Below are 15238 nucleotides of genomic sequence, written 5' to 3'. Positions count from 1 at the left end.
CCTTACTATACTATGTCGTTTTATTTCTTACCCTACTATCACTCTGTTATGACCTTTTATGACTTAATACGCTATGATTTTTTTTGACATTTTTTGCCATACTATACTATGATGTTTTTTGGCACTTTTATGCCTTACAATACTATGTCGTTTCATTCCTTACCCTACTATGACTCTGTTATGACCTTTTATGCCTTAATATGCTATGATTTTTTTTTGACATTTTTTGCCATACTATACTATGATGTTTTTTGATGTTTTCATGTCATACTATGACTTTTTTGGCATTTTTATGCCTAACTATACCATGTCGTTTCATTCCTTACCCTACTATGACTCTGTTATGACCTTTTTTGCCTTAATATGCTATGATTTTTTTTTGACATTTTTTGCCATACTATACTATGATGTTTTTTAGCACTTTTATGCCTTACAAGACTATGTCGTTTCATTCTTTACCATACTATTACTCTGTTATGACCTTTTATGCCTTAATATGGTATGATTTTTTTTCGACATTTTTTGCCATACTATACTATGACGTTTTTTGATGTTTTCATGTCATACTATACTATGACTTTTTTGGCATTTTTATGCCTTACTATACTATGTCGTTTCATTCCTTACCCTACTATGACTCTGTTATGACCTTTTATGCCTTAATATGCTATGATTTTTTTTTGACATTTTTTGCCATACTATACTATGACTTTTTTGGCATTTTTATGCCTTACTATACTATGTCGTTTCATTCCTTACCCTACTATGACTCTGTTATGACCTTTTATTTCTTAATATGCTATGATTTTTTTTTGACATTTTTTGCCATACTATACTATGATGTTTTTTTGCACTTTCTACTATGACTCTGTCACGACCTTTTATACCTTAATATGCTATGATTTTTTTTTGACATTTTTTGCCATACTATACTATGATGTTTTTTAGCACTTTTATGCCTTACAAGACTATGTCGTTTCATTCTTTACCATACTATGACTCTGTTATGACCTTTTATGCCTTAATATGCTAAGATGTTTTTTTGACCTTTTATGCCATACTATACTATGACGTTTTTTGATATTTTCATGTCATACTATACTATTTCGTTTTATTTCTTATCATACTATGACTCTGTTATGACCTTTCATGCCATACTATACTATGATGTTTTTTTGCATTTTTAGGCCTTACTATGCTATGACTTTTTTGGCATTTTTATGCCTTCCTATACTATGTTGTTTTATTCCTTACGATGCTATGACTCTGTTATGACCTTTTATGCCTTAATATGCTATGATGTTTTTTTGACATTTTATGCCATACTATACTATGTCGTTTTTTGATATTTTCATGTCATACTATACTATGACTTTTTTTGGCATTTTTATGCCTCACTATACTATGTTGTTTCATTCCTTACCTTACTGTGATGCTGTTATGACCTTTTATGTCTTAATATGCTTTGATGTTTTTTTGACATTTTATGCCATGTTATAATATGACGTTTTTTTGCATTTTTAGGCCTTACTATACTATGACTTTTTGGGCATTTTTATGCCTACCTATACTATGTTGTTTTATTCCTTACCCTACTAAGACTCTGTTATGACCTTTTATGCCTTAATATGCCATGATGTTTTTTGATATTTTCATGTCATACTATACTATGACTTTTTTGGCATTTTTATGCCTTACTATACCATGTTGTTTTATTCCTTACCCTACTAAGACCCTATTATGACCTTTTATGCCTTAATATGCTATGACATTTTTTGATATTTTCATCTCATACTATACTATGACTTTTTTGGCATTTTTATGCCTTACTATACTATGTTGTTTCATTCCTTACCCTACTACTACTGTTAAAGATATTTTTTCTGACCTATGCATATGAGGAACATTACTTGGTTCCCATTGATCATTTAGTGAAAGACTGCTAACCTGTTGTGACTGGTTAGCCTATCTGAAGTCGCCTTAAGTTAAATCACAACACATACAGCATATTCAGCTGTGGGTTTTCACATTTTTCACATAGATTTCCTAAATTTAAAACATATATTGTCAGCAGGGGATGCATGGACATCTTGTACTCATCCACTCCACAAACTACTGCAATTTTTTACCAGATCTGAAACACAAACATGTTTAATAATTCTGTTTATTTGCAAGCAATACAAAGAAATACAGTATCATACTTGTATGTGTGGTGAAAATTGTATCATTTATGTAACAAATAACAAACATCACACCATATTTAAAAAGAAATAAAACATTTCTTTCATCTGAAAGGCATTTCATCAATATGACAACATCATTATGTTCTCTCATTTCATATTAATCTCTTAATTAAATACATTCACAAGACAAATTAAAAGGAAACAAAAACTGCTTTGTGTAATCCACATGACAAAAATGACTGATGATACAAGAGATGTTGATGCTGCATGTGCTCATACTGTGTCATAACACATTAATCAAATTTTACACAGTTGAACCAGAAGAAAGTTTGATGTGTAAGAGAGAAGTTCTGTCTTTGTGAGAGCCAATTAAAAATGTAATCATTCAGAGGGATATATTTAGTCATTCTGAATGAGGATATTTTTTCACATAAAAGGACAGTTTGGCCATTTTTCACTCACTAAAGATTCTATCTTAAGAAACGGAAATGAATCCGGCTAATGAAGTTCTGTAAAATTATAATTAAACAAATGTGTGTGTCTGTGTTTCAGTGAGAGACTTACGGGCAATGATGACGCAAGTCGGAAGAATTCATTAATAAAACTTGAAACAAATTTTACCTATGCCTGCTGTAATTTTCTTATATCAAACTCTGTGTGTCAAAGACTCAAAAAAGTGTGGTTAACAACAAAAAAGACAAAGATCAACAACAACATGATGAAGAAGAAAGAAAAAAAATTTGTATATCAGAGGAGGCTGGTCCATGGGGGCAGAGGAGGGCGGGATGTCTTAAATCAATTTAATGTATGTCATTTTATTTCATGCTAATCTGTTATTGACCAAGAGACGCAACATGATGCTTCAACAGAGGACGTCCTCCCTAACCAATCAACAATCATTGTGACATCGCATTGGTCCAATGATAATTTCCAATTTCATTTTTCAGCTCTCTACCACTGTATTGTATGTGAGTGTGACGAATTGGCGGTTAAGCAATAGATATATTCATAGAAGAGTAGCATATTAGAAAAGAAATCATGATGTGCAAATTGCAAACTACTTTTAAACACCACTAAAACATTACATTTTATTCAGGCCCTTTCCACACAGTCCGAAATTCCTTTTTTCAGATTTACATTTTCCTTTTGTTCATTAAGCAGTAGCTAGCTACTTGCGTTAGCCAACGCAACAGTTAGCTTGTTGTAGCAGCTCTGCAGGAATGTTAAGCTAATGGCAAGAATCGATTTGGACTTGAATGCTGCCGGGGAGCGGATGGAGAGCTTTACTCCTCACTGCCTCAGCTATCCAGGCTGGACCCACGGCAGGCGTGTGGTGGCAACATCTTAATATATTTGCTATAGAAGTATATTAATTTCGTTGCTAAGACTCTTCTTGTCAACCGTGTTGAATTTCATCTTCCTCTTCTTTCTCCTTCAGGCACAACCATCATGCTTTTTTTGCCATTTAATGTCCTTAATTTTTTTTAACGATTTTTTCATCATTGCAATGATGCCATTGTTTTACTGCTTAATTTTTCATTGAACAAAAATAAGTAGAGATTAGTAGCCAGCCACTGTAAAATAACATGACACCGTGGGTTTGCTTCCCTCTTGTCCTCCCAATTTTTTTGAGTCACCAGCTGCCTCTGGAATATACATATGAAGAATGCCCATAAATGGAATAGCAACGTTTCTATAAAAACAATCAACAGCACTGGATTAAAGTGATTGTGTGCCACTGTGGAATTTGCTAGAGGCGACTATAAGAAGAAAAAAATGTTTAGTTACTATGAAGCGTTAACTGTCGTGTTCCATTCATTTTCTAACCTTAATGTTCAGTTGTCAGATTTAATAACACCTTGACAGCTCAAAATGAAAAAGAGAAAAAAATCCCAAATAATTCTACATGCAATGGATGAAGCACAACATTTTTGAAATGGTTTGGGGTATAGCTGCATGGTTAGTGGCTTCAAGTCTTCAAAGGTTAAGGCTCTGGGGTTGGGGTTAGAGTCATGTTCATGTGCTGGCAAAGGGTCCTGAATTAAAGACGTAAGTAATACACAAATGTAATAAACTATAACAGGTGTTAGTAATACACTAAGTAGCATATTCCTGACGTCATCATGTCATATTTGCATTCAGCTTAGTGTCAGCCAGTTTAAGCCCTTTATCTGTTTGTTTCTCTCTTACTCTCTGTGCTCACATATACAGTAATTTAATACATTCAGATTTCCAATAAAACTGTTCTCATTTACATGTTTTTCTGTTTCTGTTGTCAGACAATGGAAAAAGTATGAAATAGTGACTGAAATGCAACCCATCAAAACCACGTTTACCAGCAGTCAACTCCAAGCTGCTGCTCTGCTGCTGCTAAAATCCTGATTTTATGTTTATAAAAGGACACCAAACACATAAGTTAACAGCAAAGACTGTGCTGTGATTTCAGCCATATTTACTTGTAAAATGATCACTCAGAGAGAAAGTTAGAAGTGACATAATATCTTCCTTATATAGTCTCACACAGCATACAGCCTTAATCCGGGTAACAAACTGCTGCTCTGTCTCTCTGTCACTCACTGAATAGAGTAGACAGAGCTGGCCTCTTGCTTACAGGGCAATCCTGGCAAGTGTCTTCTATAGAAAATAGTCACGGTTTGTCTAAAAAGTTGCTAGATTTGTTGCCTGATGCTTATAGGTGCATGAAAATTAAAACTGTTGTCAAACCTCAGAGCAACAGCCAATGGGAAACACTCGGCCAGCCAATAGTGTAACTCACTCATTCACTCACTCACTCATTCATTCATTCATTCATTCACTCACTCACTCACTCTATCTCGCACTTACTCACTCACTCACTCACTCAGGAAATTGGGCAAGGAAAAGGCTGAAGTTACTTTACGAAGTATTCAGTATGTGCTCAGTCTCAGTGTCAGAGTTCATTTAAAGGCACTAAATCACTATATAGCTCATTGTTTTCTTGCACAGAGACAGATGTATTTTTGTGAAAATGTCCCAGGTTAGCAGTCAGGCTCAGGGTCAGCTTCATTAATGCTTAGTGTGTTCAGATGCATACGCTCCAGTATCCGATGTATACTACTGAAGCTGGGCCTATCTGATGGGTGTGTGCTCCAACAAAGCCTCATCAGATTGTACAGCTCCAGGGGACAGTTCTCAGGGCAGGAGAGGATGTGACCATCCCTCACATAGTAAATAACCTCTTCATGACCCATACCGTAGTACGGTTGCATCCCATGGGAGAAAATCTCCCATAACACCACACCATAAGCCCACACGTCCGATTCAGTAGTGTAGCGGTTGTAGAAAATAGACTCTGGGGGCATCCAGCGAATGGGGATGGCATCATTCTCATTGGCTTTGTAGTAGTCAGCCGAGTAGATGTTTCTGGAGAGGCCGAAGTCCGCGATCTTCACCACCATCTCCTCCCCTACCAAACAGTTCCGGGTCGCGAGGTCACGATGGACGAACTTGCGCTCTGATAGGTAGGCCATTCCTCCGGCAATTTGCTTGGAAATTGACAACTGCTCAGTACAGGAGAGAAGTCCTGCCTCCACCTCAGAGGAGAAGCTGCGACCTGATAGGCTGGCGCGGCTCAGGGTGTGCACTGACTGGGTTGGAGATCGACGACGCAGGAACTCATTGAGATCACCGTTGGCCATGTACTCGAACATCAGACACATGGGTTTACCCACCGCACACACACCTGGTGAAGAGGAGATACAGGTGGTTTTATTTTATGATCTATGACATACAGAATGTATAGGTAAGCGTGTGTGCTGTGCATTTTCCCACCACAGCGAGAACAAGCACAAATAGTTAGCCACATAAACACATCAGTGACATCATTAAATCACACATAGACAATGAGTTCATTCACGATAAAAGGTAAATATATATCCAGCCTAGACATAAACACAGACGAAACCATCATGATGTGTACATGCTCACATATAAACTTTCAGGCATAGAGGATGTACAGTCTGACATTAGTAGGCCTGTGATGTAGAAAGTGTTTTTCTAAATTCATCTTGTGTTCTTCTGAGCCTGTGGAGCAATTGAAGAGAATTTCTAAAATTGGGAATGTTATGCCGCTGCACTTCTTATGAATCTAAGTTGTGATTAAGGGAACTTACAAATAACATTCTTTAGGTTTACCAAAACCTGAAATTCTGGGTGTATTTGGAAGCTTCCACAACTGAACTTGTTTGCATTCTTGATGTGGAAAGAAAGTGTTTTGATATATTATTTAAAAAAAAAAATTAATTTATTAATCTTTCTTACCGCTGCAAATGTTTACACTGACTAAATTCATTTTACTTTATTTATTACTTATTTACTTTACCTCTATAAAAGAGTGTCTGTCTGCTTGTTTATTTATGCATTCCTGTAAATGTTTCTTTGCAATGTGCACCGCTTAGAGGAATTAGAGCACACACTGTTAAGACTGTGCAGAGCCCCAACAGCCCCACAGAAGTTGTAGATGTGCCATACGTGTAACCTGGCATTCGCAAGCATAACACAAGACTTCAGTTCTTTAAAGCTCTGTGGAAAAAATTTATAACAAATGACCAGGTTTGCCAAAAAGAACAGAAATGCCCCACTGGAGTCAGACAGTAGTTTCAGTTTCTTTTCCTACAGGCAACAGTTTGAGGCACTGCAGATCTTGTCCGTGTTCTTTCCAATTCAGTGCATGACTAGTGCACTTTATGTGGTTAGCGCAATGAAATGTATTGAGTCATAATGGCTACAATCATAACTTTGACTGACTGTATTTCATTGCTTCTGTTTCTATGTGAAACATGAATCAGAACCTCACTGACCCGCTGGTAAGAAGCCCAGTCACAACGAACTCTCAAAGTCAACTCAAACACACTGAACTGTGTTTTAATTCCTTGTGGAAATCCCCAAGTTCCCCCGAAATACCAAATATGTCAGGCTGAATTTGGGGAAGTGTTTATAAAACGATATGAATATTTCCAACTAATGGAATTGTGCAGCCTTTAAAAACACAGAGTGAATGGTTTAAATGTTTGACCATGTAAACATCATTAAGCTTCAACAAACAGCTGGAACAAATAAATGAAATGTATCACGTTTCATTGTGGTATTCTAACAAGCATCAGTCAGCAAGAAGCTGCACATTCACATTTGCTAATACTGTTTTTTTTCTACTGGAAAGTTTATCTTCTAACTGTGATGTCCAATTCAGTAACAAGAACATTCAAACATGGAGGCTTGGAGGTCATGTTCAGTTAGTTCATGTCCTGTGTGTCACAGAGGACGAGCTCTGGTTACTGCTCCCTGGGTTAGGGGCCTGTAATTTAACAGTAATAATGATAATGTTTCACTCCATCGCTAAATATATAGAACACAGAGGCCCCATCCTGCAACAAAGTCATGACATGCGGACATATGGTGTCTCTACTTTTGACACACATGTTACCGATGATGCATATATTTTTACACATGATTTGCGGTGTATTATTAGTCCAGAGGGTAATTTGAGGTTAACTAAATAATCTAATCAACTCCAGTTTCATGGGCACCTGAGACTTTGGTGTTAGTGTGTCACTCTCCGGTTGAGTCATCCAAAATGAATGTCACTCAAAACTTTACAGTTGTTTCATACACCTCTGAATTTTTTTTTTCTTCTGCAGTGGTGAATGTTGATTTAAAAATACTTCTCAACCACCGGAGCTGTAAAATGGACCAAAGTAAACAAACTTTTTTTTTTTCAGCACAGTCAATCACCAATGGCTCTGTTTACTCACTGACAGTGACAAATAGCGCGTGTTTGCATCTCTCGAAGTATATTTGCATGCGAGCTGCTTGTACTAGATTAGAAAGGCTGTATTAGTGTAGATAAACTTTAATAGAGGACATTTGTTTTACTCAGGGCAACAAAGGCACATTAGTTGTCAAGCAACATTTGTTTACTGGCAAACAGGCCTGTCAAGATGACTAGTGGTTTTATAGTACTATAGTGAACAAGATCAGAGGAGAGTGACTTCATTCAGGAGCATTACAGCCTGTTTGGGAACTGAGACCTGAATTTACAAAAAAAAGTCCTTTATTTTCACACGATTTGCTAATTGTCACAAAGATATTTTGGGTGCTTTTGTATGAATCACTCCTCCTTCAGGTCAAACGTTTATCTCTTTTTAAGGTTATTTACAGTCTTAATATGTGCGAGTAAAAATGATTTTTGAAAAAACAAAGTGCTACTAGAAGATTAAACTCACCATAAACTACACAGACTTAAAGAAGGGTTAGATTTTATGTGTTATGTGAAATGGATCGTTTTGTTTTGATGTAGTGTACGAGGGATTGATTTATTGTCTGTTCCCTTTGCTGTGATGAGGGTGCTAAAATGGTAAAATGTGACAGATTAAAGATTCAATTATCCAATGGGACATTTTGAACATGTTGACTGTTTATGCTAAGACAGCCCTTCTGTTACTGTGTGTTTAAGGTTGATGTAATAATGTCCATTGCACTTTATCTCTTTATTTTCTGCCTTGTTTTGTCTGTTTTTTAGTCTCTTATCACATTTCTTTTCTTCTCTCTTTCTGTGTTTCGACATCTGTTTTATCCATCAAGCAAACAAACTGATCCAGAAGTTGTACAACGTAAAATCCAGATGTGAGTTCAGCATCTTCGGGAAATCTTGTTTTGACCTGCAAACACCGTTTCTCTCACAAACTCACACGCACAAACACACTAACCTAAGAGTCGCACGATGTTCGGATGGTCAAATTCGGCCATGAGCGCTGCCTCTCTTTGGAAGTCATTCTGCATGTCAGCTGAGGCCTCCTCCTTCAGCATCTTCACAGCCACCATCGTGAAAGGCTCCAGGGGCAGCAGACTTGGCGCTCTGCAACAACAAGAGAGACACTGAGGATTATAAATATGTAAATGCAGAATACAATGCATTCTAGTATTGTGGGGTTTTTGGTAATGCATCAGACAGACTTCTGTGACCATGTGTATTGAATGTGTCTCCCAACAAGCAGCCCAGCATAACAGCACCACTGTATTATTGCAGTGTACTATAAAAGTCAGCCACTTGAAGGGAAACACATACACATACATACATTTACACAACTTCCTGTGTTGCTCCCTACAGGGTTTGTTTGCCCCTGTCAACATGTTGTTTCTCAGTGCAGATTTTTATATATAGTGTGTACATGCAAAACTACACACACATATGGAAACAATCATTCACTGGCACACACATACATTCACACACAAATTGGGGAAACTACAGATTGAAGCCCATCTGTCAAGGAAGAAGTTATTTACTCCTTGGGTCTATTTTGGTCTCTGTGAATGTTGTGTGCGTGTGTGTGTGTGTGTGTGTGTGTGTGTGTGTGTGTGTGAACATCACAACCAAACGCATGTGTTGCCTGTGCAAGTACATGACTCTTTATTTGTCCTCTTGAGTGCTTGTGCATACAAGAAAAATGTCTTTTGTTTATAAATGTCTTTTAATTGTTCATGTATGCAGGTATGAGTGTGTATGTGTGCGTTTCTGCTGCTGTATTTCTACCTTTGTGAGACCAAATTTGAGTTTTAGACTCTCATGTAAAACTGAAAAGTGAAGACATTTTGGTCAGTCCTCACTTCCTACAGGGGCAGTTCAATTGCCAGGATGTTGTTGTAGGATTAAGGTTTGAATTAGGTTTTTACATCGGGCACGTAGTAGACATTATATTACATCAATGCCTTTACATATATATATGTGTATGTACGAAAGAGTGTGTGTGTGTATGTTCCCAGGGGTGTCCGTATACCGCAACATTCCAGTTTTCACTGAGGGATTAGCAGCTGGCCAGAAGGACATCTCACAGACCTGGTTAGCTACACACTACCGGTGCTACTGTTAAAAAGCCACGAACTATTATATATATATATATATGTATATTTATATATATATATAGTGCTGTATGTTCTGTACCCTGTTCTATCTGTTGTGCTCCATCTATTGGCACTGGCTCTATGCGGAGACAGTTTATGGCATGATGGACAATTAATGATTGTTCGTTGTCTGCTTCTGCATTATAGCCCAGTGCATATTGCAGTGTAAACACAATAGGAAATAATGAAATTCTCATACTTCCCTGGATGAGTCATCTAATTGAAAGTTGTTAGTCTACTGTGAAAACAAGTCATCACAATAATCTGTCTACCGTAAAGATAAAAAATGATATTAAAAAAAACAAACATTTTTATGTAAATCAACACGGCTGCTCTTCATGGGACTTCTCTCTGAGGCATCTTACCCCTCCTCTGTGTGAAAATCTGTGTTTCTTGTTTGTGTCAGTTACAGACCCCTGATCAGAGACATTACAGGGGTGAGACGGTTGTGAGACTTGAGTGGGAGGAGATCAATTCTGATTATGCTGAGTCTCACAAGGTTAGAGAAATTTTCATTTTTCTTCACTTCACTTCCGCTGTCATGACCTACTTAAAGAAATATAATTTAATTGGCTTCAGTGGTTATTAATCATGGATCTCTTGGCTCTCTTTTATTATAGACTTCTTACAGCTACCTTTCAAGTCCAAAATATATAACTTTTTATAAATCCAACTATTCTATGACCAAAGTCTGGTATTTCATCTGATTATAGAGATTAGTTTGAGACACGTGTGTGTTGCTGTGAACAGGGTCAGTGTGCAGTGTAAGTGACACCGGTAGCAGCTCTCCTTGTGACTTTGTGAATGACGCAGCAGTTCTCAGAATGACCAGTGGCCTTGTTTAGCCACTCTACCCCCCCACCCCATCCCCCTACCTCTCTTTGAATCCTGTCTCACCCCTCTATCATGTTAGCCCCTGGCAGTGATTATGATGATGACATTACAGTATTAAATATTACTCTGAGTAATGTAATATTGCAGGCAAATGTTCCTCTTTCTAAAATCTCTCTCACATTTGTGGTCAATCTCTTCTTCTCTCCCTTTACTACCCAGTTGCATAGTTACCTGCTTTCTATATCAATTTCTCCTCTCTTCCCCTATTCCCTCTGCCTCATCTCCCCCTCTCACCTGGCTTGGAAAACACGTCCGAAGGCTCCCTCTCCAATATCTCTAACATATTGAATATTATTTCGTGGGTACTCGAGGGCCAGTAGCTTTGAGTTCAGCAACAAAGGAACCCTCTGGTACATGGGGTTGGGGTGGAGTCGGTCCAGCAGGAGCTCTGACGGAAGAGCACTAAGCGTCGGGGTCTCCATCACTCTGTTGAGAGAAAGAGGATGAGGTAGGAATAGAAAGATGGATAAAAAACCTTGTGCATCTTGTCTTATTTTTTTTTAATCTATATACCTTTTTCGGTTTCTCCACTGCTTCCTCCGTCTGCAGCAGGCAAGGATGATGATGGTGAGGAAGACTGCAGCTGCAATCGCAGTCAGTATGATAACAATGACAGACATGGAGTAAGCTGGTGATGATATAGTGGTTGTGGGAGGAAGACGGGGTGTCTGATGGGGGCCCGCAGACTCTGGCTTCATCACTGACAATCACAGAGACAAAGTCAATATCAAGGTGTTATGCTGTCCTTCTATAAACTGTAGTCTAGAAAGGTTATCTCGATTGCAAATGAAAAAATCTCACTTAATTTATCAATGCAGGAAAGCCACTAGACTTAAACTTATTTGTTTGTGTATTTGTAATAATATTATATTTGGTGTTAAAGGATAAGTCTGGGTTATTACAACTATGGTCTTAATTTTTGTAGTTATGGCCATTATTTTTTTTTTTTGAATGTTAAGATTTAGTCAGATTATTTCATACATAAAATATAAATCCAAAAGTGAGCATAAACAGAAATTTGGAAATAATCACTTATGCACAAGAAAACTGCATGTGCAACAATTGGCCGTAGGCCCATCACAACACTGTGCAGACATGCATGCAACTTTCTGCATACAATGGGATTCACTATATTATGCAACACTGATGAACAAAAAAAGAGAGTAAAAATAAACCATTAGTTTGGTAAATAGTATACTTCATTAGTAATGACAGATTAATTTTTATTAATACTTTTTTAGGGCCCCTATCAGTCACAGTCCTTTAGAATTGACCCAACCCCAAGGCACCCCCCCACCCCACTGCTGCACTTGTAATAATAATTATAATTTTTATTTATAAATACGATCAAATAATACTTTAAAAAAAAATTATAACTGGCCATTTATTTATTTATTAAAATTAAATACATTTACTTTAAGAGACACCTTAGTAATTCCAACACAGTGGAAATAACGGATGTCTATTTTCAAAAAAACAAAAAATGAAAAAAATTAATGAATCTGCAGATTTTTTTTCAATTAATTTCTCTGTCAAAAATAATGAAAAAAAGCCCATCACAAATTTTCAGCGGTTAATTTTCAAGTTGTAGCAATGATGAGGCATTGATTTAATAAAAATAATAACGATAATAAAAAAAAAAAAAAAATCCTAATACGAGTGTAACGTGGTAGTTATGGTGATGACTGACGTATCCAGCCGCTTACTATAAAAGCAGATTCCCGAATTCTTAATTTCATTCTGCACCTGAGCTTGACTGACGGGAGGTGAAATCTCGCCAAGTGAAACTCTTCTACTGTGACCAAGTGTTGACTTGTTAAAAAGTGAAAACCCACAACTAAGAAAACATCTTTAATAAACTTCTGATATCTGGAAGTAAGAGAGCTGCTCTGGTAGTGAGGACGGCATGGCCTTCTCTGGTTTCCTCCGTGAGAAACAACTGCTGACCATCGGCATCCTCCATCTGCTGGATGACCGCTATGGTAAAACACAGTAAACCACTGCTTTGCTCTATAACATTATTAAGTGGAGCATAAAAACTATTTATTAATACATTTAACAATAAATAAATCTAGTATGCGTACAATATGTGGGTTATTTTATATTGTTTGGTTGATTTTTGTGAGAAAAACGTGTTTTTTGAGAGAGGACAGGGTCGTCGAATTTAACATTGAAAGTATAGGGCCAAGATGGCGACCGGGCCATTTTTCATAAAATGCTAAAAGTTGTGTATGTTCCACGCGCCATGGAGACGACGTCGGGAATTGGAACGAGCCAGAGACAGGCGTCTGACGTAAGTGAGGCAAACCTGGGCCCGTTGTGTATCTGTGGATGACTGAGTTAGCATGTGTTAACTGTTAACGCTGGACTGAAATATCCAGACAGTTAGACAATAACCTTCGTAACTGAAGTGTAGAGTCCACCAGCAGTATAATCAACAAGATAAAAAATTATCGGTCTACGCGGTAATGTACTTTAACCTTTTGCCTGGAATGTAATGCTCTTAACATGATGTAAAGAGGAGAGGGGTTAGTCAACAATTTCAACAGAGCTTTACCATTTATAACATTAAATATTTGTAATGCATTTTACTGGATTATTCCAGCAGGATTGTGACTGTACTTTTGTTTTGTAAGTTTGATAAGTCAAGAAACCAGTTGACTATATTTTCTCAAAAAGTCCTTATGGGAAACAGACTTGCTAATGCTTGGGGCATTAGTCATTCTCAAATCTCTGCACAGAACACCATTTCCATGGTGAAACAGACACCATCTATTACATTTTATTGTAATAGTGGCAGGCAATCCATTTAAATTATGTTTAAATCATGACAAACAAATATATGTCACTCATACCAAGAGCCACAATCTGTTGGTTAAATGTCATGTTTTGTCTTAACACTATCTGCTTCGTAAATGTATGGTAATGTATTTTTAGATAGTGTGATACAGAGGCCACATGATTCATGCTGGGCTTGAACCACATGAATAATCTGTCCATAAATTCTGCTGTGACTGTGCTTTTAAGTCATATTTTAACTTTAATTAATCCAATCTCGTCATCCTGACTAATGTAACTAATGTTTTCCTTCTCGTTCTTCTCATTTAGCTGACCTGCCTCGGCCAGGACGAATCCTCCAGCTGATTGTAACCAACCTGAGGAACCGTCCGCTGAGCAGCACAAACATCGAGTCCATGAGGGACTTCATCCTTAGCCTGTATCACAACCTCATCACAAGCTCAAAGGACTTCCCCGTCATTCCATTTAAGGGAACTTTCCGCTCTCGCCAATTAGCCACGCCCTTTGATGAGGTGGCGCAGGAGCGCGTTGAAAACACAACACCATCTCCTCCAGTGGAGGGACCACCAGGTCTGATGGCTCCTCCTGCAGCCTCCCGCTCTGTTACTTCACCAATACTGACTCCAGTTCTTCCTGAGAAGACAGATCCCGGAAGACTGAAGGCTGACCGCAGAAACTGCGTCCGACGCATTGAGTTTGATGACAAGACTGTGACCAGAGTCATTTCGCCTGTGTACCGCTCTGAAAGCACCGAGCTGACAAACCGGTGGAGGGTGAGCGACTACAGTGCAGACGGACAAGTTCTCATGTCTGTGCTCTGCAAGTTTGCCAAAGAGTCTACACGGTGTGCCAGGACACAGATGAAGAAAAAGAGGAAGGACACTGAAGAAGTGAGCAGCAGCAGCAGCACTCTGTCTCCACCTAAAAAGCGCCTCAGAGTGTGATGAGATGGTCCAATAGTTCTCATGAACAAACCAGGACATCCAGCAGTTCCTGGAGGACCTCTATGATATTTAACCTGCTGCAGCTTTTGATCTGTGCCTTCAACATGCACATGGCTCAATAATCAATTTAGAACTCACAGGCCTGAAGGGATGCCTGGGAAATGTGACTGACAATTTTTGTGTCCTGCGTCTGGCAGGTTAACTAAAGGGACTATTTTTACTCCTCAGAGCTAGCCCGAGCGTCTGGCCGGGCTGGCAAGGCCCCTGGTAGCGTCTTGCACCGGGGGCCCATATGGACATCCTGCACCAAATCAAGCATATGCCTGGCTGAGGAGTAAATATTGTACATATGTAATAGTTGTAAATAGATCATCATGCTTGTGGTGCACAGGTCAGTGTTTTCAGTGCGTCTTGCACTGGTGCTTCTTGCACCTTTCTTTATTTCTTTGAGCTGGCCTGTGTGTCTGACATGGTGGAAAACAT

The 15238-nt window shown here is 38.1% G+C and overlaps 1 protein-coding gene across 1 annotated transcript in view; it reads right to left on the bottom strand.

The window, feature by feature from the left end:
- Nucleotides 1-5156: 5156 nt before the first annotated feature.
- musk (muscle associated receptor tyrosine kinase) overlaps nucleotides 5157-15238 on the bottom strand; it is a 32684-nt gene continuing 22602 nt past the window's right edge. The window contains exons 14-17 of the mRNA XM_022769528.1: nucleotides 11526-11712; nucleotides 11247-11438; nucleotides 8927-9075; nucleotides 5157-5904 (exon numbers count right to left, since the gene is read on the bottom strand). Of these exons, the coding sequence (XP_022625249.1) occupies nucleotides 5201-5904; nucleotides 8927-9075; nucleotides 11247-11438; nucleotides 11526-11712 (1232 nt within the window). The 3' untranslated portion in view covers nucleotides 5157-5200. The remainder of the gene's footprint in view (nucleotides 5905-8926; nucleotides 9076-11246; nucleotides 11439-11525; nucleotides 11713-15238) is intronic.

Source organism: Seriola dumerili, unplaced genomic scaffold, assembly GCF_002260705.1.
Source record: "Seriola dumerili isolate Sdu_G_001 unplaced genomic scaffold, Sdu_1.0 BDQW01003326.1, whole genome shotgun sequence".
NCBI classification, from domain to species: Eukaryota; Metazoa; Chordata; class Actinopteri; order Carangiformes; family Carangidae; genus Seriola; species Seriola dumerili.
Note: the sequence above shows the minus strand (reverse complement) of the source record. Positions and strands in the feature narration are given on the sequence as shown.